General features: G+C 46.2%; 2 protein-coding genes across 14 annotated transcripts in view; both read right to left on the reverse strand.

Annotated features, from left to right (window-relative positions):
- Positions 1 to 2,347: 2,347 nt before the first annotated feature.
- Positions 2,348 to 4,986, reverse strand: RPE (ribulose-5-phosphate-3-epimerase). Its single transcript, XM_066553643.1, has 6 exons — positions 4,684 to 4,986; positions 4,478 to 4,557; positions 4,259 to 4,398; positions 3,540 to 3,674; positions 3,311 to 3,397; positions 2,348 to 2,899 (listed from the first exon to the last, which is right to left on the reverse strand). The coding sequence occupies exons 1-6, from the start codon at positions 4,881 to 4,883 to the stop codon at positions 2,777 to 2,779; spliced, it is 765 nt and encodes a 254-aa protein (XP_066409740.1). The 5' UTR covers positions 4,884 to 4,986; the 3' UTR covers positions 2,348 to 2,776.
- Positions 4,987 to 5,181: 195 nt separating this feature from the next.
- Positions 5,182 to 22,609, reverse strand: part of UNC80 (unc-80 homolog, NALCN channel complex subunit) — a 126,446-nt gene continuing 109,018 nt past the window's right edge. For 11 of the 13 annotated variants that reach the window (XM_066553629.1, XM_066553628.1, XM_066553632.1 and 8 more), the window contains 7 exons: positions 22,394 to 22,573; positions 20,879 to 21,017; positions 18,811 to 18,867; positions 12,278 to 12,359; positions 11,663 to 11,774; positions 10,311 to 10,507; positions 5,182 to 8,373 (listed from right to left, as the gene is read on the reverse strand). In XM_066553629.1, the coding sequence (XP_066409726.1) occupies positions 8,104 to 8,373; positions 10,311 to 10,507; positions 11,663 to 11,774; positions 12,278 to 12,359; positions 18,811 to 18,867; positions 20,879 to 21,017; positions 22,394 to 22,573 (1,037 nt within the window). In that variant the 3' untranslated portion in view covers positions 5,182 to 8,103. The remainder of the gene's footprint in view (positions 8,374 to 10,310; positions 10,508 to 11,662; positions 11,775 to 12,277; positions 12,360 to 18,810; positions 18,868 to 20,878; positions 21,018 to 22,393; positions 22,574 to 22,609) is intronic. The other 2 variants (XM_066553631.1, XM_066553638.1) reach the window with 1 other exon arrangement.

Consider the following 22,609-nt stretch of genomic DNA (forward strand, 5'->3'; position numbering starts at 1 on the left):
TCTTTGGCTGTTAAGCTGTGAAAACAGCTGTTAGTGCTGCTCCTACTGCTGTGACTTTAAGGTATTACAGAGTGACTGTGAAAAAACAACTTAAAACCTAATACAGCAAGACCCCCCCCCCACACACATGAAAGTAGGTGTCTGCAGCTGCACAAAGCCACTTTCCATGTGCTTTATTTACCATGTTCAATTGAGGCATTTTTTTTAACACCACTTACGTTCTGCTTCCTGCTGCTATGAGGGTTTAAAATGTTTCATCTCTGCATCCAGGATCTTAATGGCATGTAAGTACAAATAAGAATTTTTAAACCCTATTAAAACTAAGCTCTGTGTGTGTCTCCTGCAGTGTTTTATCTCACTCAGGGCTGTGGCTGTACCACCCTGTGCAGCACATGTGCAAGCCCAGCGTGACTTGGCTCTGTCCAAGTTGTTTTCATCCTGTTTTCCAGTGCAGACAGACCTGTGCTGTCAGATCACTCTGGACCACTCTAGAGCACATGCCTCAGTACAACAGGCTGTGCTCTCCCTTACTGCTGAAACCTTATCAGAGGATTGCAACATCTCATGGGCCTGGGCTTTGTTCAGCCCTAGGGAGACCCTGCAAGCAGCTCTCTGGGTTTTCATGTCACACTCAGTTCCAGTCCTGGGACTCAAGGCTTGTTACTGAGTACAGGACAGGCCCCAGAGAGATCACTTCAGTGAATGGACACAGGTGAGAAACTGAAACAGTCTTAAGCATTAAAGAACAAGAATAACTCATCACTGTGATTTCTTGAACATGGTCACTAACAGATTCAACCTCAGCTGTTGAAGCAGGAGTCACCTGCATAAACCCACTCGAGTGGGATTCAGACAGAAGCAATTAAGTAATTTTACTTTGTGAGTGTAGCATCTCTTCCACAGGACTCCTAACCCAAGAGTCAATGCATCCTTACCATCTTTAAAACAATTACAAAATGCCTACAGCCTATGAACAGAGGACATAGCATCAATTAACCAGCACGACTTGGATGTCACCCCCAAATTAATTAGGAACAAAATTAGGAACAAAGCAGAAATAGTTTGATTTTCTTTTCAATCCAGCTTACACTCAACTGCAGGAGGTTAGTACACTACAGCTGTTGTCCTACTGCTTTCAACAGCATGAAAAGCCACTCCACATCCTGAACCAGCATTTTCATTTCAGCTGGTGGCTGTCCAGCCTGCATTCAAGCTACCAGAGCCATGACTGTTTGTCCATGCATACACTAAACTCCACACTGGTTCTTTCCAGAAGCATGGATAAGCTACTCTTAACACACACCCAACAGCCCTTGGGACTACAGCCTTCATGGCCAAGATTGCTTTTGGCAAACCTATTCTGAACTATCTCTCAGTACAGCAGGTCCACACAACTCCATTTTTCTTGTGCTACTCCCCAAATGGGGTTGCAAGTGGAAGCAGGAAGCAACTTTTGCTCACCTAACCCACAATTAACAACGCAGAAAAAACGTGGCAGTTCAGCAATTAGAGATACTCCTGTAGAGTGTCTGAAGTGGCCTGGGCTGCCAGGGGCTGCACCAGCCCTGGCACTGCTGGGTGACACCTGCCCAGTGCTGCTGCAAAGAGAACAGAGCTGACTCTGGCCCTGTGGAAGCTGCTGAGCCACCTGCCTGGCCCCCAAAGCAGCAGACTGTCTGCAACCCTTCTGTCATTGCAACCCAAAGAGAAAAATGCCACACAGAATACCATGACATATTTAAGAGCCAGCAATGCTAATTAGAGCCATGGGAGACAGGTCTGCCTAAAAATGGCCTGCTCAGTCTTCCTCCAGTGCACTGTAACTCACCTCTCATGTGCCCAACCAGGCCAGGCCTGTGCACACAGCAAACTGAAGGACTGATGACTGTTTGGTTCCACAAGCTGTCCTACAGACCCATCTCCAGGCATTTCAATCTACACATCTCTTCAGCAGCTACCCTTCCAGTATGTCACCATCTTGATCATTTACTCAGACACATGTACCAACCAAGGAGATTGTGCAGCAAGAAAAAGCTTCTTACTTATCTGAAGAGTATTAAAGCAACATTCTCCTGAGGAATTCCATCACTTCCAGGAATTTCAGACACAGCTGTCTTAACTGGCTACTTGAAAGGTAACTGAGGAGACATTCCCCACTTTGTGATCTGGTAAAGATGCTGCACTGACTTACCTGATGCTGGATTGCAATAAGCCAAGGACTTCCAATGCAGTAGAGGCAAAGGACAGGAACACTTCTACCATCACAGATCTTTTTAGCCCTCTTAAGCTGCCTTTTCCCTAAACTTACTCCTAAACCCACTTATTTATGACAGCCAGCTTCAAGAACTTAACACACCAAGGAAGGGGTGTTTAATGCAGTAGTGGAAAAAGTTTTGTAGGAATGCACAGATCAAATGACAAAATACAGACAGCAGAAGGCAGTTTGATTAAAGAGTCTTCCACAAGATTCTGGTGGTGATGCTACACTCTTCTAGCAAGCAACAAACTGACTGTAGTTCAATCCAGCCAGCATTAGAGGTTGTGCCACAAAATTAGCCTCCACAAAACCAAGAGACAGGTTCAAACCATTGCATTTCCAACCCTGAAAGACAGCCAGAACGTTTCCCACTGCTGCTTGCTTCACTGCAGTGAAGGAATGCTTCCTCTGTCCAGCAGCAAGAGGTTTCTGTAGTTGGTGTTCATCCAGCCCCTGCTTCTGCACGAGAAAAGGGCTCTCCTGCATGGCCAGAGCTTCTGGAACACGGCTGGGGAGGTCTCATCGGTCCAGACTGCGCTTCTGGGCTGCCTCTGAGCACACGTTCCTGAGCAGGTTGATGACAGACCTGGGGTCTGCACTCTTCATGATAGCACTGCCAGACACAATCATGTTGGCTCCTGCCTGGGGGACAGCAAACACTGCTCAGTCACGTGGAACACAGCCCCTGCCTGCCTGGAGAGCACTGGAGATGGGAATTCTGGGCTGCTGTGCAAACAGGTGGGACACAGGGGACATCCCCCTAACTGCAACCCCAAATCAAGTTCAGAAAACACAGCTGAAATCCCCAAATATATAATTTCTTCATCACAATGCTCCTATTTCAACCAACATAAAAGAAACAAACTTCTTTAGCTTAGGGGAGGCTTCAAGAGCCACTATTTTAAAAAAGGCACAAAATTAGACCTCAAAACAATTTTGATATTAAATGTGTTCTACAGTTTCCTCTGAAAACTAAAAATTTCTCCTAAGCTTTATTTTCTGGGAGTTGATAAGTCTCTCAGCACAGTGACTGAGAATGCTACAACCTCTTACCTCTGCACACTTATGGATGGTGTCAGGCCCCACTCCTCCATCCACTTCTATATCCAAAGAGGGAAACTGTGTCCTGAGCCACTGAACCTGAGGAAAAGATAAAAGCCCAGAACACTGAGCTGCCACCCTGCAACTTCTCATACATCTAGAAAAGATTTATCAATTTCACCACTCACTACTGTTAATTAGCTTTTAGCTCAATGAATAATGAAAGAGAAACACAGTTTACCTTTGGCATCATGTCTTCCATAAACTTTTGTCCTCCAAACCCAGGTTCTACTGTCATCACCAAAGCCATGTCTATCTGATTGGCCCAAGGTGCCAAGTGCTCAACTGTAGTGCCAGGCTTGATGGCCAAGCCAACCTGCAGGAAGGAAAGCCAAATCCAAGTGCATGTCAGGGCAAGACTGGCCTGAGATCAGTACAGATTCCTAGGAAGTAATTACACAACTATGTAATGGCAGGAAGAACAGGCTTCTTCATTTAAAAATTCCAGATTTTCTTCACTAAAATTGAAGACACATCACGCACAGTGTGTATGGGGTGCACATGCCAATCCTAGACCACCTGAAGTGGCAACGATGAGTTTTCCATAAAACCATGGAATCAAAAATATTTTGAGTGGAAGGGCCCTACAAGGCTCATCGAGACCAACTCCTGACCCTGCACAGACACCCCACCAATCTCACTCTGTGACTCAGAGCCTTGTCCAAACACTCCTGGAGCTCTGGCAGCCTTGGGGCTGTGACCATTCCCTGGGGAGCCTGTCCAGTGCCTGAGCACCCTCTGGGGTAAGAAGAAGAACCTTTTCCTGCTATCCAGCCCAAACCTCCCCAGATACAGCTGCAGGCTCCCTCACCTCCTCTCACTGCTCACCGCAGAGAACCTGCCAGCAAGGCAGCTGTTAGTTAAGCAGAGCTAAGTATACAGAGTGTGTATTCCCCTCACCTTCATGCCATTCTCCCGAATGTCCTTTATCAGTGCCCCGGGATTGTCCGTCGCTTCTAGATGGAAGGTGTACTGGTTTGCACCAGCCACTGCCATGGGCTTCACCCACTGCTCTGGCGCGGCCACCATCATGTGCATGTCTGGAAGAGGAGAGCGAGCGGGCAGCGGGGCCGGCTCCCGCCGCCGGAGGGGCAGCGCCCCGCAACCCGCGGCCCTTACCGAAGAAGGGCTCCTGGCCCAGCCGCTTGCGCAGGCTCTCCACGACGGGGTGGCCGAAGGTGATGTTCGGGACGAAGTGTCTTGGGGCCGAAGAGAGAGACGCGCCCGCCCACAGGTTACCCGGTGCTGCCGGGAGGAGCGGGCCGGGCCGTTCGCCCGGCCCCCGCGCCCCCGGCCCGGCCGCTCCCGCCCGTCCCCGGCGTTACCCGTCCATTACATCCAGGTGCAGGTAGTCGGCCCCGCAGTCCAGCATGCGGCTGCACTCGGCGCCCAGCGCCGCCAGGTCGCTGTTGAGGATGGAGGGACCGATCCGACACCCCGACGCCATCGCTGCGGCCGCGGCTGCTGCCGGGATGGAGGGCGGGCCGGCCGGCCGGGGGAAGGGCCGGGGCGGTGCCCCCGCCATCTTGGGGCCGTTGCTCCGCCCTCACGGCCGCGCTCACGCGGCACGAGCCGCGCCCTCGGCCCCAAACTGGCGGAAATACCAATAACAATAGTAGTAATAACCCTGGTGTAGGTGATTTTAAGTTCCCAACCAGGTGTATTTTGTCCCCCGCAAAGCACAGCTCCAGCCCTGCGCCGGGCCTGGAGCAGATGGGTAAACGTTAACAAGCGCTGTCGGTATCCCGGAAGAAAACCGCGCACGGAAACCCTTCGGAGCGCCAGACACCGACCGTGTTACGCAAGAGGCTCAAACACAGAACTCTGTCCTTTGCCGTCGTTCCTTTGTATTTAATCCTCGGGACAACGTTTGCATAAAATGCTGAGGCAACGGGAGCGACTGACACGTGGACAAGACAGGCAGAGCCGGACATGGCTGAACACGACATGCGCTTAAGGCGGTAGCACTATGTAAAGCAGCATCGTGTGTCTCCACAGCAGAAATAACACCGAGTTTGGTACAGAGAGAATGGAGGACAGAACAAACCAGCTAAAGAACTCGGTATGCCACTCAGCAGGAAGGCATTAAATGCACTGGTACGACAGTAAAACGCATGGGAAGTCAGGCTGGCGGGCTGGCCTGTCTGTGCCATCTCTGAGCAATCATACCACAAAACCAAAGCCAGCTGCACAGCCACCTGGATAAAATTAAACTGCAGATTACATCATTTAGAAGTTGCATTGATTTCTAGTAGGGTAGACATTAAAAAGAGGCATTTTAGTCCTTGCTATGGCTTACTACTGTGGATTCACCTGTGACAGTGGAAACTTGAACGTTATATACACGGAATTAAATGAAGTAAATCACAGTTATTTTGTCATCTCTAGAGCAGAGTACTGTGGGAAGGCCTCTACTTTTCATTAAGGAGGATGCTTCCTCCTTTTCTGCAGAAAAGGTCACTCTTATAAAGTGCACCATGAATTCTGTGTGTTGTGTCCCAGCCATTAACTCAGCTCATGTCTGAAGCCTTCCTCCCCCCGAGACTGCCAGTGACCAAGCCTACCTGGGGACTTGGAAGCAAAGCTGTGGGGTTTTTTTCTCATTTGTGCGTCAGTGTTAATAATAACACTTAACATCTGGAATTCAGCAATTCTTGGAGTGACCTCTGAGCTGGGAGCTAATCTAAAGCAGCATCCTACAGGTAGCTGGCACAGGCTCCAGTGCACTAAGGAGATAAAAGCAGTACAGCATATTTTGATCAGCAGAGGAAACAGTTTGTTATCCAGGACATCCCTTGGGACATTGTCACCTCTCTTCCAACACCAAGAACCCTTTGGAGCTGCATTAGAGCACCACCTGTACATTATATAGCCCCAGATACGTGGGGGATAGAGGTGGTGCACTATAACAATAGTTGGTTTTTTTCAGCCCTGCTGTCCCAAAGACATGCTGAGATTCTCCTTCTCTCACCAGCAGAGCATGCTCAGCACCTGGGACAAAAATGGCTTTTGCTCTCTTCAGAGGTTTAATGTGAGTGAGTTCCCTGCCCAGAGTGGTGTGCACAGCTCCTGTCAAATGTAAGCACTTGGCAAATGCCAGGCAGCACAGCCTGAGGCTCCATGGGCTGCACAGGCTGAAACCTGCTGCCAGCTGCGTGGGTAATGGTGTCAGCCCCAGGAAAAGCTGTGTGCTGTACTACAGCAGCAAGACAGCTGTCTGCATGGCAGCTACTGCAGAGCCCAGGAGGAGAGCTGAAGTCCTTTCTGTGGAGATGGCTATGAGGATACCATTTCCCTCCTTAGTAAGGCTGGTTTGCCATGTGTGTGTCCAAATTGCAGGCCCTCAGGAGCCAAAGTGGTAATGAGCACGTTTTAGATACTCTCAGGATGATCCAAAACATTTTCCTCTGCACAATAATGATGTGATTATAAACTCCACTTAGTCTAACATGAGCCAAAAAAGGCAGTGTATGAGTCCCAAGGGTCTCTTTGGGCATTGCTGATGATTTCATGGTTTGTTTCACAGCTATTTTGCAGTTTGCCTGTCAGCAGCTAATGGCTAAATTCACATTTCAGTGTAATTCCATGATGCTGCAGAAAAACCCTTTAACTCAGCTGTGACTTCAGCTGATCCCTCCAGGGATCTCCACCTTCTATAAATGTTACACACGTTTATCCAATACTTGCAGTCATGAATGTTACATACATAAAATGGAACCTTTTAAAATACAATCTCAGCATGCCAAAAATAGATTCTTTCATCAAGTTTTTGCCCTGCAATATCCATCTTTTGTTTCAATGTACATATATATTTATATATATATATATAGTAACATGAAAATACCAGATATATAAATATTTACTTTAAATGCCTCTACGTACATCCAACAGCATCAGGGGAGCAGTTGCTTGGGGCCAGAAGATCCACACATTCCAGATGCAGTTTCCTGGAGTACTTTTTTTTAACTCTGGAGATGAATAGCTCAGTACATTAAAGCAGGACAGTGTGGGTTATTTATGCCACCTGCAGACCACTCAGCCCCTGCCCATCTGTGTCTGTGGACAGCACATGCATTCCTGCTTACACTTTATACTGTACTTAGGTTTTACAGAGCAAATATTTTTGTAGCACAAGGGCAATATTTTACAGAGTGGGATGGAACTAACAGACAAAAGTAAACTCAACTACTAAAGTCTGCAGTTCCAACAACAAAAAAAAAAAAGCGAATTGCTTTATGGTGCTTATTGTTGCTCTGCATGTTAGAAACAATGGTCCCAGGCTTGAGAAAAATCAAGCATTAGATTGGTACTTTCTGTCACTGTTTTCAATGTGTAGGAGCCTTGGATTCAGCTGCTGTGTAGCCCTGCTCTCAAAAACACTACAAAAATAAATCTCAGGCACAGTCTCAGAAGAGACTTCTCTGTCTCACACAGTCCAGCAGCCCCTTACCCATGAGGCTGCTGATCACAGTACATGGCTGCCAGATCAGGGCTCCATGGACCACGTTTGCCCACACACCCCTATCCTGAGAATTCTCTACCAATTCTTGGTTCCTGTGGTCCTGCCCTGAACTGAAAAGAGATCTCACAAATAGAAATTTGCCAGTCTATAGCAACCACCTGATAGCTATTTCCTGCTCTTGGATAATAAAGTGCTCTTGTTTTAAGTAGTTACTGTTTAGCAGGGAACTCTAAGGAAAGGTAAGCACTTCCTTCCTCCTCCCGGTACTGTACTTCCCCAAGAGTTACACATGAGACTCATCTAGATCCACGTCGGTCTCGCCCAGCTCCACATGCGTGAAGCTGAAGTGCGCGGCCAGCAGGGGGTTCTCCATGCCGTTGTCCTCGCTGATGTGCAGGACGGTGTCCCCGTGCTGCAGCAGGCTCGTGGTCTCCAGCCCCGCGTAGTCCTCGGTGTCCGACAGCTGCGGGGGCGGCGTGCTCTGCGCTGTGGCTGGCCGCGATTCCAAGCCCTCCTCTTTCTCCTTCTCCTCCTCAGCACCCAGTGCCTCGCTCTGCAGTTGAGGACAGCTGGTGGTCAGGCTCAGAGAAAGCGGGAGGGAGAGGGGGGACAAAAGGAAAGGAAGGTCTATAAAGCATTTTCTCATTCAGATATACATTTTACCATAAAGAAGCAGGCACTTGTAGACTAAATAATTAGATAATTTAAAATCCTTTAAAATTATACCTAACAATATATTTTTGATGGTGAATCAAATTTACATCATGGATCAGAAAGGTTATCTGATTTGAGTCATTAACACTTTCTCATTTCATCTTTTTTAGCATATGGCTTAAAACGGAGAGTAGGTTTACATTAAATATTAGGAGAAAATCCTTTATACTGAGGATAGTGAGGCACTGGAAAAGGTTTCCCAGAGAAGCTGGACTGCCCCATCCCTGAAGTGTTCAAGGCCAGGCTGGACAGGCTTGGAGCAACCTGGTCTAGTGGAAGGGGGTGGAATGAGTCCAAACCATTCTGTGATTCATTTTGTGATTCTGAAGACAGAGGTCATTCATTTGCACATGGCAAAGGACATAAGCTCAAAAGACACTGGATATCTGGGTATATAAAAGTGATCTCAGTGTCACTGATGTGTTGAAGGGATGACTAGGATTGTCCCTGCACAATGCTCATAGGGGGCCAACACAGAAAAATGTTGGACAAGCAATTTCTTTTGCAATGTGGTGCTTAACCAGTCCTGAGGCTTTGAAGGATTCCCTCCTTAAGGGGGCATCTCTCAGGGAGCAAGCTGTGAAAACCTGTTGAGGACAGCTTGCCTTGGTGACTGGGTCCAGAAGAACACTGTATGTGATGGGAAGACAGAAAGGGATGATGCAGAAAATACATTTTCAAATTAAGACTTGTTACACTGACTTGGAAAGGAATGGCTTTAGAGAAGCAGAGGCTTGACAGCAAACAGCCTAAAGGAGACTTTGCTGTCTTTACCCTCCTGCCAGCTTTCATCACAGTGCTATAATACATCTGGCACTTCCCGTGCCTGAGAAGTGGAGGAGGGACACAGGCTGCAGACCCAGCAGTGACATTACCTGGCTGTGAAGGGACACAGGCTGCAGACCCAGCAGTGACATTACCTGGCTGTGAAGGGACACAGGCTGCAGACGCAGCAGTGACATTACCTGGCTGTGAAGGGACACAGGCTGCAGACCCAGCAGTGACATTACCCGGCTGTGAAAGGAAAACAGGCTGCAGACCCAGCAGTGACATTACCTGGCTGTGAAGGGACACAGGCTGCAGACGCAGCAGTGACATTACCTGGCTGTGAAGGGACACAGGCTGCAGACCCAGCAGTGACATTACCCGGCTGTGAAGGGACACAGGCTGCAGACCCAGCAGTGACATTACCTGGCTGTGAAGGGACACAGGCTGCAGACCCAGCAGTGACATTACCTGGCTGTGAAGGGACACAGGCTGCAGACCCAGCAGTGACATTACCCGGCTGTGAAGGGACACAGGCTGCAGACCCAGCAGTGACATTACCTGGCTGTGAAGGGACACAGGCTGCAGACCCAGCAGTGACATTACCCGGCTGTGAAGGGACACAGGCTGCAGACGCAGCAGTGACATTACCCGGCTGTGAAGGGACACAGGCTGCAGACCCAGCAGTGACATTACCCGGCTGTGAAGGGACACAGGCTGCAGACCCAGCAGTGACATTACCCGGCTGTGAAGGGACACAGGCTGCAGACCCAGCAGTGACATTACCTGGCTGTGAAGGGACACAGGCTGCAGACGCAGCAGTGACATTACCTGGCTGTGAAGGGACACAGGCTGCAGACGCAGCAGTGACATTACCCGGCTGTGAAGGGACACAGGCTGCAGACCCAGCAGTGACATTACCCGGCTGTGAAGGGACACAGGCTGCAGACCCAGCAGTGACATTACCTGGCTGTGAAGGGACACAGGCTGCAGACCCAGCAGTGACATTACCTGGCTGTGAAGATCAGCCACGACGATGGCAGGCGAGGAAGTCAGCCCGGGTTTGCCCAGCGGCTCCTGCTGGCCGGCGGCCTGGGGGCTGCTCTGGCTGCGGCCCAGCTGCTGCTGCTGCGCCGGCGGCTCCGCGGGGCAGGCGGGAGGTGCCTCAGGCTGGGCTTCGGTGAACGTCACCGAGCGCTTCTGCTCCGCTGGAGGGGGCAAATCCAGGAAACTCGGGGTTAAAATTCGGGAAGAAATACACGAGGAAAGAAGAGAGAGAATCCATGGGGGTTTTACAACTAAGACAGGGATTGTGGTTCCTTCCATCTTTATATAAGCTGTCTAATCTAAAAGTCTTTTACCTTGGGTTTCCACTACTGCCACAGCAAGACTGGGATCTCCTGAAGTGTAGCCAGCACACCTATCCCTCTCATGGCTTGGTAAGAAAAATACCACCCATAACATCTTTCCATCCCAGAAAAATACACTGAGATGAATTCCCATGTGGTGGCCTCAAATATAAAAAAAAAAAAAAAAAAAAAAAAAACTGGCATGCAAAAAGAAAGGAGAATTACCCAAGGTTTTGCTGAAAATGTAAGGAAAAAAAGTGCAACTGATAACTCCTCATTCCTGCAGACTCAGTCCACTAGCCAGGAATAACAGAAGAGCACTGAGTAAAGACAGCTAGACTAAAAACTTAACAGTAAAACTGATTATTCCCATTCCTGCTCCTAATTATTTTGTTTTAACTTTTATGTTTCAAACATCTCCAGCAGTGGTGATGCCCCAGAACACTCCTGCTGAAACGCAGCAAGTTCACAAGTGACCTTTGCTATTGGAGATGTTTCCTCCAAAGCTCACTGCTCACTTCAGATGGTACAGAATACAACTACCTGCTCAGCTTGGCAGTGCTGACTGCTGGAAACATACAGCAGAGACTGCAACAGTCCTACATTCATTTCCATGTACAGTCCTTAGAGCTCTGCACTGCTAAGCGTATGATGGGCCATGTCCTTCTTTCTACTACTCTCAATAGCATCTTCCAAACTTGCACATCTGGAGGTTTTGGATGAGGCATCCTGACTAGAGGACACCCATCCCCTAAATTCTCCATAACTCTTGGAAACAAGATCATGCATTGTCCATGTCCTGTTTGACCTTGAAAACCTCTCGAGAAACCACCAAATTGTTTTGAGGGGGTGGATTTCTGATAGGATATCCATCTACTAGGAAAAAATATAAAGCTGCTGGAACTTCACTTTAATATAAGCTGCTAACAACCTACAATTCCTTTAAGCTCAAACCACATAATTTTCTACTTTCCAGTGTGGAGTGCTGGTTCTGGAAGTGCAGCAGTGCCCTACCACAGGGTTTAGGCTTTGGCTGGATGCTCCGCCTGGTGGTTGAAAGCCGAGCTCCATGACGGCTCCGAGGCTCCGTTTGAGTCTTCTGACGTGACAGCAGCGGCCGTCGAAGCTGAACATGGGAACACAGAGTTAGCCTTGTGTGTGGGCACAAACTGCACAGCTTCTCCTCTGAGAGGAGAACATCACTGTCTGTACCTCCAATATCCCCTCACTCTACTTTTAGAGTGTTCCAAGGTCTCCATGGCTTACACATTTCCTTCATGTGGAAGGAAACCTCTGGGCTTTGTGCCTTTTCAGTTTCAACACTGAATGTAATGCAGGGCAGGTTGTGTGATCAGAATTTAATAATAGTAATAAGAAAAAAGCCTGCAGAGGACAAGACTGAGGAATTGAAAACAAAGGGCACCTCCTCTCTTAGGGATTTGCCTGGCTTTATGCCTATAATTTGTGCTATGGTCCCTGCTGAGTCAAGGGACTGCCCTACTATACCAAAATTAAGTAGAGGTGACACATCCCATCCACACATCATGTCCAAACAGCCCCATACAAGAAAAGCCAAACCAAATCCCAGAGCAGGAGAGGAGGTTTGCTCATTACTGCCCATTTCCTCACCTGCCTCAGGCCTCTCTTCCGCCCCAGGGGCTGCTGCAGGAGGAGGTTCTGCTGTCCTGGCTCGCTCTGCACACTTGCCACCCTGTCAGATGGTGACAGCATTAGGCCAAGCACAGAAGCACGCTGCATAACTAGTAGGTGTCCTGGCAATTGGGACTAAAGTAAATAAATAAACAAGAGATCCACCAACCACTAATGGCACAGTCACTTCAAAGAGCAGCACTATCTTTGAAGGATGGGAGGGGACATGTCTGTTGGGTTGTGGCTTCCGGGGCTTGGGAGAGGGTGGGAAGTGGAGTCATGGTATTCAGGACTTGGCCACACACAGGTAGCATCCAAATAGAAATAACTGCAGGTTTCAGTTTTCAGTCATTGATTGATGCATCCCACTGAGCAGCACTCACTTCTCTGCATCCTTTGCCACATCAGTGAAGGCAGGACCATCAGCTTCCCAGCTCAAAAGCCTTCTTGTTTGCTTTTCCTTTATTCAAGGACAATGTTGTAACAGCTATTTTTTTCCTTCCCAAACAAGACTCCATGGCCTCATCACAATTTTGTCATCTGGTTTTAATTTCAATTTAAGTCAACAAACAAAAAACAAACGCAAAGTGACAAAGGATCCATTCACATAATGGATGCATGAGTTATGTGAACAAGGCCCCCACACTCAACACTTGCAGCCTCAAGTCTTTTTGTGACTAACAAACAAAAAGAGACAAGTAAACAAAAATTAGATAGATTGATAGATAGACACAGCTTTTTGATCTGAAAACCTGCAGTAGAAGAAACTTTAGCAATAAAACATACTCAGCTATGTACCATCTCATACTGCCATCCAACTGACCATTCAACCTACTTAATATAAAAATACCAGCCTCCCCTCATTTTTATCAAAGTACTGTATGCTTCCAAACACTGGCATTTAGCAGTCACAAAACACTTTGGCTGAGAGACTTACGACTACATTAGTCACTAAGAATTATGACAGACTTGTTTTAACTCAGGCAGCTGCTTTTTTAAAGCCAGACTGGAATCCACTGAGCAACATGTCCTATCTAAGCAACTTCCAGCTATAGCTGGTATGCACAGTGTTCAAGATTCAGTATTGCAATCCATTTTGTCTTTGGCTTGCATTAATCTAAAGGAAAACAACATTATTTTCTCTAGATACTTCCCTTGGATCTGCCTGGAGTTTGTCAGTACCACCAAGAGAATGAAGGCTAATCACTGACCACGCAGAGGTGGAGGAAGAAGACAAACCTAGGGGCATGGTCAGACAAGACATGGAGCTGTGAAGAGGCTTAAAAAGCTTTGTCTTCTGAGCAGCTCATTCTTCACTTTGGCAGAAGTTACCGATTGTCCTTAGAAGGTTTGGCAGAACAGAACATGGAGGGTTTCCTGCTCTGCTTTGGGGCTGTTGGGGTTTAGGATTTTTCCTTTTGTTCCTTTCTCTCATGGAATTTTGTCCCATCTGTCACTAAGAAACCATAACAACCGATACTTAGGAGAGACAAGAGAAGTTTCCATGGGAAGGGAGCAGCTGGCCACTCTCCTAACTGAGGGGTTTCTCTTGGAGGAGCAGCGATGCCACAAGAACTGGACTGGGGAAAAGGGGCTGGCAGCTCCTGGCTCTCTGGGCTTGGGAGGAGGACAGTGGAGCTGCTGCCTGGGGAGGGAATTCACTGCTCCCACCAGGGCCCTGCCCTGTTTTCTCCTACCCTGGCTGTTATTCCTTTTCTCATATCTTTGCCTGAAAGCCCCTTAATTTCAAAGTTAGAATAATTCAGAGGGAAATGGGTCACATTTTCCATTCCAAGGGAGGTTCCTATCCTCCTTGGCAGACACAGTTGTTTCTCAGACCAAGACGGGGCAATGTCTGGCTACCTGATCTGAAAGCTTTATTCCTTCCTCCCTTTCATTTAAACTAAAGCCAGACTTTGCACTGAACCATATCCATGTGTTCATCACTTGTGTTCCACACATCACAAGTGTTCCATCACTTCTACAGGGGAGACAGTGGGCAATTTTGAGGAGAGACACATCTTGGGACCCTGAAGCAGTTTGTCTTTTGATTGTCAGACTACAGCCTGATAATCCTGGGCATGCCCTCAGCAATCTCACCACAGCTGCACTGCCTTGGAAAAAGAGGAAAAGCTTCAGCAAGCTCAACCCCAAAAATACCCAACACTGAATATATTTGAGTCCTTTTCTTCCTCAGGTCTTCCAAATGAAACCACCAGTCCCTGGAACATATATCCCACTTTTCCATAGCATATTGACATGCTTTACATAGCAAGCATCCTAAACACCACACAAACACTTGCCTAGGGATAAGCAGAGCCCTTAGAGTTACCTCCTGTTAGCAGGAATATGTTCTTGACACAGAGAGTGACTGCAGCACCTATGACTGCTAAGTCCAAAAGCATCACATCATTCCTTATTAAAGCAAAGAGACTGAACTTAAATTAGTCTTTATATTTGTGATCCAGCCTACTTGAAATTGCTTGGTGAATTTCCTTAATCTTCTGTTTCTAGGTTTACATAAAAACTTATTCTGAATTTCTAGAAGTTTTTTGAAGTTTTTACCACTATGTGAATGAAGTAGGAATTAGCTGGGGAAGTTCTTGGAAAAAAATCCAAATACTGGACTAGCTTTTGGAATACTGTTACAATTGCTGATGAAGGAACTCTTAGTGCTGTGAGGAAGGAGACATGTCTGTAGCAGAAAGACTGCAACTATATTCAGTACAAAACAGTCTACAGTGCTGAAACAAACTCACTTCACATGTGATATGAAAACACTTGAAAAAGGCCTTAGCTAACAGGTAAACATGGACTATGTGAGGGCACAGAGGCTATACACGAGATAAAAACTATCCCCATGCACTGGAGACAAACAACAGGCAAGCAGAAAAAAGCTGGACTTTGTGTCTTCCTGGTGGAGTCTGGGATTTTCAGTCTGGCTTATAACATAAGTGAAATGAGTTAAGTGAGCTGATGGATGTTTACTTCCAGTACTGAATCCTTACACAAATTGGGATAATCTAGGATGCTCTTACAAGCTAAAATTGCAGATCCCTCTCGCAGGGAAATGGTGGACCTGAGAGCAGCTGAGTTTTGCAGAGCTGCCTGTGCACAGCACAGTCCTGCTGGGGCTCTCTTTTTACTCTCTATCCCCACATTTTGAAGAAGTAAAGAGAGAGAGAGAGAGAGAATGATAAAGACCACAAAATTCAGATGAGTGACCGAATTTTCAGCTATAAGCTTTCTCTTCATGAGAGTTTGTGGAGGTTTCATTTCACATCAAAGAACAGAACTACCCATCTTGTTTCTGTGAGAAGGAGCATGGCAGCAGAGGGTTGGCTCTGTGCAGCCTGCCCTCCCTCCTTTTCTGTCTCTCCTTGTTTACCAGACCTGACCAGGATTACACTGTTTTTCTGACAGTCCTTGGGACCCTAAGGAACAAAACTTGAACCAAATCAAGTCCCTTTTCAGCTGACTGTATATTTCTCCCCCACCCATGGCAATGTGATCTATAAAAATAGTTTTTTAGATTTTTTAAATCTGGACATAAGCCAGATTTATTTGGGAATAAGAAACAAGATTTTTTTTCCTGCCCAACACAAAGATGCTCTGTCATTCTCTGAGTATCTCTGTCAGGGGTTTATTTGCACACTAATGTTACTCCCATTATATAGGGCAGAGGTGAGCCAAAGATCAAACCAACCCAAGTTTATGGATGCATCTTGCCAGCTCTACAAGGAGTGACACACAGTGGGGGCCAAAACAAACTTTGTCAGGTTGGCAAGTAAAAGAAGTGATGCTCAGGAATTACAAGAAAACCTAACCATGAAGGCAAAAAAACCCCCAAAAACAAACAAACAAAAAAAAAACCCAAACAAACAACAAAAAACCAAACCAAACAAAAACAAACAAACAAAACAAAACCAAACAAAACAAAGGAAGCAGCGAGTTTCAATGTCTATTAAAGAGATGTACATGCTTGCCACACCATCATGGTAGAGCATACAGACTTTGTGTCCCTAGACATGGGAATGAGAGGGTTAGTGGACATAGGCAGTGGAGAATGGGTTAAATATATTGTATTTCCAGACACATCCCAGCCCAGTTAGCATTAACTCTGCTGCTGCAATTGCCCTAGCAATGTGGATTCAATCTGATTTTTCCTGTTAGGAGCCATTAAGCTAGGACAGGCACAAACATTAGAGAGAAATGTGTTTGTGCAACAGATTTCCATTGTAGTGGCTTCACCTTCTTCCTTTCTGATTTGGGAAAATATCCTGTCCTCTCAGATTATATCCACAACAGATCAGGATGCTCCTCAGCCCTGTACCCTAAGCTGGCTGAGCACTTCAGTGTTCTCCTCTTCCTGCCTTCCCTGCTTTTCTCCAAGGCTGGGTCTAATTGCTGTAGAACAACGGGAAACAGACTTTATTATTTTTGTATTTGTCACAATTTGTTTAATTTATTTAAGGCTCCTACCTTCTATAAAGGTCTAGTCCCAAGTAAATATTGTTTATTTCTTTATCTCAGGTATGACTAAACACCAGCTTGTGAATTTAGAAGCTGATTCTAAAAAGTTATCATTGCACGCCAGCCAAAATCAAAGTTACATCAGAAAAACCCAAGCCTGCTTTATTCAGAACTAATGTTCTTGAATGTAAAACCAAATTAACTCTGCCCTATAATCCCCACAGAAGAATAAGCTTCTGCAACATCTGCTTTATTACTGCTGTCCTTTAGAGGAGAATCCAATTTTCACATTTAACAATGCAGTTGGAACATCTTTTCCTCCTCCCAGAGATCTAACCTAATCTTTTCAGACATATTTCCAGTGTCTTCATTCCTTCTTAAGGCTTTGCAGCCCTGGTGCCCATCCTTAAGACATTAGTGCTGCTCCTGGAAAAGGATAATAAACCTCAGCAGAACTGACTCCCAAGTGCAGCTGCTCACCCATTTGCTTTACATCTCTGTACCATAGAGCAGGGTGTCCTGGTCCCTAGAGAAAATTTTTGGGACAGGAATTAGTAGGAACCCTTTGTGCAGCTGATTACAGTTCAGGGTTCAGAATAAATTCCTGTGTTTGAATACATTTGTTGATTTAGGTGTCTCATAGTACTCAGCCTCACCACTGTAATTAGGAGTGGCTACCCCCTACTTAACAAGATCAAAACATTTCAAAACCAACACTGATGTAATCAAGTATCAGGTCATTATGGCCTTAGCTCAGGTACAGTCCTTCCCCTTCATCCTCTTCAAATACTGCAGTGAGTTTCTAGTGCTGCTAAAGGGACCACACAGAAGTCCTTTGAATTATTTATCTTCACCTCTTTAGCTCAGATGGCCATGCAGTCTGTCTTATTTTGTCAAAAAAGCAGGTAACAGCACTCCTGCCTCTGCCAAGAAGCTGATGTCTTTTCCTAGCCCATCCCAGACCAGTCTGCCAGAGCAGGGCTCACACACACGAAGGACACCATGTTGCATGGAATGAGCCCAGTGACAGCACTGGTGATAAACTCTCCTTTAGTCAGCTCAGGAGAATGAACAAACAAACACAGCAGCCTGTCCCCATCCCAAAAAGCCACTACCAACATGGGAACCCAAGCTAATGGAACAGAAACCATTCACACAAACGCCTCTCAACATATCCACAGCTGCCACTGGTGCAGGAGTGAAATAACAAGTTACCCTCCGTGTCGCCAATGAACGGGGCCGTGTTCTCCTGGGAGGAAACAGAGATGCTCTTGGGACTACAGCAGCTCTCCAGCCTCAGGAGGATGGGTTGAGAGGCAGGGAGAATGATTAACATGACAGATCTGGGTGTTAAAGGTGCAGCCTTCCCTTCTAAGTTCACTCCTGGCCCATTTGTGTTTGCTCCCCTGTCTGTGGGTAATGAGGAACAGCTAGACCTGAACTCCAGCACCAACAGAGCCATTTCAGATATGTATTTATGGTGTCCACCTGCAAGATTTCTAAGGTGTCATTTGAGAATTGAAAATGCTTTGCATAATTAATGAGAATTATTGTAAAGCACTCACAAAACACTATATTACACAGGACTTACCATAATTAGCTTTATCAGTGAATGGTAAAAAACCTCAGATTGATATGAAGTCTTTTGTGGTGACAGCATTGTGAGATGAATGAAAAAACAGATGTCTCCATTTTACATAAGCCTTCAGACTAATGCTTATAACAGGACACAGCTAATGCCTCGTGGATCATCTTTCTCATGCCCTCCAAACAAGGGGAAAACCCCAAGGCCAGCCTGCTGCTTCATTCACTACAGCTTTTTCTTTCCCCTTCTCCTTAGCCTTCTCAAAGTTATTGGCAATCAAAGCTGAAAACTGAAGGTGGGCTGCTACACCTTTGACTTGCAGGCCTGAATATTGATGAGCCACAAGAGACAGAGATGGAGAGAGTGACAAAAGGTGAGGGGGAAGAGACAGAAGGTTGGGAACAGCTCGTTTCCCAGCACACACACTGACAGACAGGTAGTGTTCACACTGTACCTAGAGAGGCTGCCCTCAGTGGCCAGGCTCGGGGAGTCATCGAGGACATTAGGTTCACTGCAGGAAGGGGCAGGGAGATTAAGAATTTAGGGAAAGAAAATGCAAAAAGCATGCACTTGTCTCTGTTTTCAAGGGAAAAAAAATATCAATGGAATAAAAAAAGTAAAAAGAGGAGGGTAACATTAATTGGTCTCACACGCTCAACGGCACAAATATGACTCAGAGGAGCTGAAAGAACATCTGGTAACAGCAGCAGTCTTTAGAGAGAGTTCACACTGCATGAAGCCCTCCACATCTCTGCTGAGATTTGGGGAGCTGAGAAGTTCAACAGGATGTGTTTCTAAAGGAAATAAGGCAGGGAACTGCTTTCAAAGCTATTTTCCTGCAGCATTTTGGTTTATTTCAGTTCTATTTACTTTCAGCTTCAGAGAAAGCTTTTTTCCCTTCACCCTGAGCCACTTCTTCCTTGAGGGAGGGCTGATCTATCTCCCATGAGCTATAGACCACTCTCCTGTTGGTGCAACTCTAAGGACAAACATCCAGGAAACAAGGTCTTATAGTGCAGTGAAACTGTAAATAAACAGCTGGCAAGGGTCTTGGCAAAGGGACACAATTCCAATGCAGCCATCAGGCAGGAGCAGCCTGCTCAGGCCACAGGAAAAACATGAAAGAAAGAGAAAGAAAGAAGGAAGGAAAGTAGTCTGCTGGGTTAGCAGCAGGAAAGCAGTAACAATATTACTTTGCATTAATTGGCTTACATTTGTGAGGCAGTCTGAAAGCCCAGAGACCATCCATAACTCAAAGGGCAGGATGTTGAGGACTATGGTTATGCTTGCTGAGCTGGTCCTTCCCCTACCCAGATGAAAAGTGATTCTCCTGCTATACCATACGCTTAAAAAGTAGAGAGTGAAGCTCTGTTTTAATTAAAGTCTTTTTTTTTCTCAGCATCTACCATGATTTGGGATAGCACAAAGCTCTCAGTCAGCTGTGACTCTTATGAAGTTTATGCATTGAAGATGGTAGTGAAAGATTGAGGAAAATGCAGTCTAGCATATTAATTTTTCAAGGAACAAAGGGACTGAATCAACTGTGTTCAAGAGTCAAATGAGTTCCTGTAAGTCCTTTTGTGAAAACTCCCAGATAAAACCTGTGTAACTTCTCTCCTGTAAATCACTTCTCCTGTCTCTGCTGGTAGGTATCACAACTGTTAATTTTCCTTCATCTATCAAGGCTATTTTTTTAACTCCAAGCAAGAATGAGGAGGGAACAATGTTGTTTGATTTTCCAGGGGTGGTGAAGACATAATGTAGAATATATTCTTTAAAGGTTCAAAGGAAATAACACAAATTAATACATCTATTGTCAGATATCCTGGGATAACTATGTCACGGACAAATAAAAAAATAAGCATTGCTTATTTAGAAAAAAAAAAATCATGTTTAAATGCAAAACCTCTCTCCACATCTTCTAAAGATGAACATTTCCCAATAGGCACTTTCTCACCATTCCATGTCAACCAGAAATAAGGCATTCAAAGTTATTTGTATCAACAAGTATTTCAGGTTTAAAACAGTATTAAATCCCATCTTTGAACATAGCATTTCATTTCTGTGATGAGCTAGTTACTGTTCTAGGAAGGACAAAGAATACATGGAAGAAAACAAATCAAACTGCCTCTGTCCCTCTCTCCCAGCTTCTCAAGACTCCCCCTCCCCACTTCCCTACACAAACTGGGTATGGCCCCCTGGTTCAATGAATACCCCAAAACCACATTTCCTTTTGCTATTCAGAGGCAGCAGAGAAAAATAATAATGTAGAGTGTTTCTGAGACTGTTTAAGAGGAAGGTTGCTGGGGATGACAGCTTGTTCTTATGGACCCTACACAACAGAGATCACCCTGGAAAATCATTATTTCTAACCCTGCACCCTTGGTCCAATACTATTCCAGGATGAATGAATTTAGTATCACTATGCTGGCAGCAATTCCACCATCCCACCTCTCTGATGTACCTGGGCCATTTCTGCTCTTGTTATTAAAATGGGAAAGGGGAAAAGCCCATGTTTTTACCTTTGGCTGGGTAACATGCCCACCTCAGCCTGAGGTGCAGACATGCTGGAGAGATGGCTGGAGAACCGCCTCCTCCCAATGGCACCCATAAGGTACGTTTCTTGTTCACTTACCACACTGGGCATGCTCAAGGAGTCATCTAGAAAGAGAGAAAAAACAGGAAAGGAGAGGAAACAACCACCCAAACCCCACCTGCATCCCAAGAGTTGTCAAGAGATAAGAGGATGCCAAAGAAGTACCCAGCATTCACTTACCAAGAGCTCAAGCCTGTAAATGGGAATATTCTATTAGATATTACAGCCACTGTGCAGAAAGACACTTATAAACCTCTGCAGGATGAGGAACCTGACAAACAGGGAACAGGGTTTATGTATTCTTTAAATGGCTCTCAGGAAAACATGTTTGCAGAATTCAGCTTCCACTAGGGGTTAATTCCTGTGATTAATAAATTGCTTGTTAATATACAGTGTTTCCAGCATAAAGGTTATAAGTGGACGTTTTTCTGCTGTGAAATAAACTGCTGCTATGATCTAGCAAAGCACTGCGACAAAAAGCCAAAATACCTGACAGCAAAATGCAGAACTGACACTCTTCAACACCCTTCAGGACATGCATTTTAAAATGTAATGAAAATGTGGATAAATTGGCTCAAATACATCATAGTGCAAGAGAACTATGCAGCTGGACTGCAATCAGGACTGCTTAAAACTTTCAGTGCTATTTCAAATTTTATAAGTATCCAGAAAGACATTATTGTGGTTTTTGCCTCAGCAACTTGTTAATAACAAGTAAAGAAAACAAAGGGGTGGGTTTATGTAATTTTCTCTCCTCTTTTTGACCTTTTTTTCAATTCTGGTGTGCTGAAATATTTTACAGCAGTATTTATCCAAGGCAGGGCTGAGGGAATAATGTCACAGTTCAGACAGGAAGAGGGCACTTACCGTTCCACACGGTGGCTCGGAATTAATCTGAGGCTGAAACCACATTTTGCCACAGTGAGTAAATATCTGAACCATGTATAAGCAGTACAGCTCTGGGTGGATTGTACAAAGTTTAGTGGAATAAAGTTGGGCTGAAACCTGCAAAGTTTCAGGCTAACTGCTCTTTCCCAAAAGGCAATTCCACTGTAACTGCATGGACCTTTCTTTTGAGCCCCCATTCTCACTCCTTCTGTTTGATGCTTTTGGGGATCCTGCAGGAACAGGATCCCAACTACAGAGCCACAATGGCCAGAGAGAGGTCTGGATGCCCAATGCCTTGTCAGCACTGACAATTGTACATTAGGCACTAAAAACCTCCATGTACCCTCCCCTTTGCCCTGCCACAGCTCAGAAGGCAGTGAAGAGGTATTTCACAGCCCAAACTTCAACACCATGTACCACCTGCTCAACCTCACGCTCCTGTGGGCCTTTAATTCACACTGGGACACGGGGGCAACTGTGCTCCCCTCCCAGACGGCCTCTGGGCATGAAGAAAACATCCTCAGTGCTGGGGGCTTGGTGTGTGGCCACGTACTTTCTTCATCCTCCTCGTCGGTGCGGCTGAGCGTGTCCTGCGAGGCCTGCTGGGAGGGCTCGCTCTCCTGCTCCCACACCGTGCCCGTGCCCGTGTTGGAGCGGGACATGGTGGCCAGGCTCAGGCGGTAGGCAGACGTGGAGGTGCCCACTGTGCTGACAGATGTCTTCCCTTGGTAAGCTGCACAACAGGGGGAAAACCAAACCCAAGTCACTG

Source organism: Molothrus aeneus, chromosome 7, assembly GCF_037042795.1.
Source record: "Molothrus aeneus isolate 106 chromosome 7, BPBGC_Maene_1.0, whole genome shotgun sequence".
NCBI lineage: Eukaryota > Metazoa > Chordata > Aves > Passeriformes > Icteridae > Molothrus > Molothrus aeneus.

What these genes read in the sequence shown, in the direction of transcription:
- RPE (XM_066553643.1), bottom strand. Translation starts at nt 4,883, where the DNA reads ATGGCGGGGGCACCGCCCCGGCCCTTCCCCCGGCCGGCCGGCCCGCCC. An exon ending in CACCTGGATGTAATGGACGG is followed by an intron (nt 4,558 to 4,683) that starts GTAACGCCGGGG and finishes TTCGGCCCCAAG; the next exon opens with ACACTTCGTCCCGAACATCA. An exon ending in TTCGGGAGAATGGCATGAAG is followed by an intron (nt 3,675 to 4,258) that starts GTGAGGGGAATA and finishes TCCTTCCTGCAG; the next exon opens with GTTGGCTTGGCCATCAAGCC.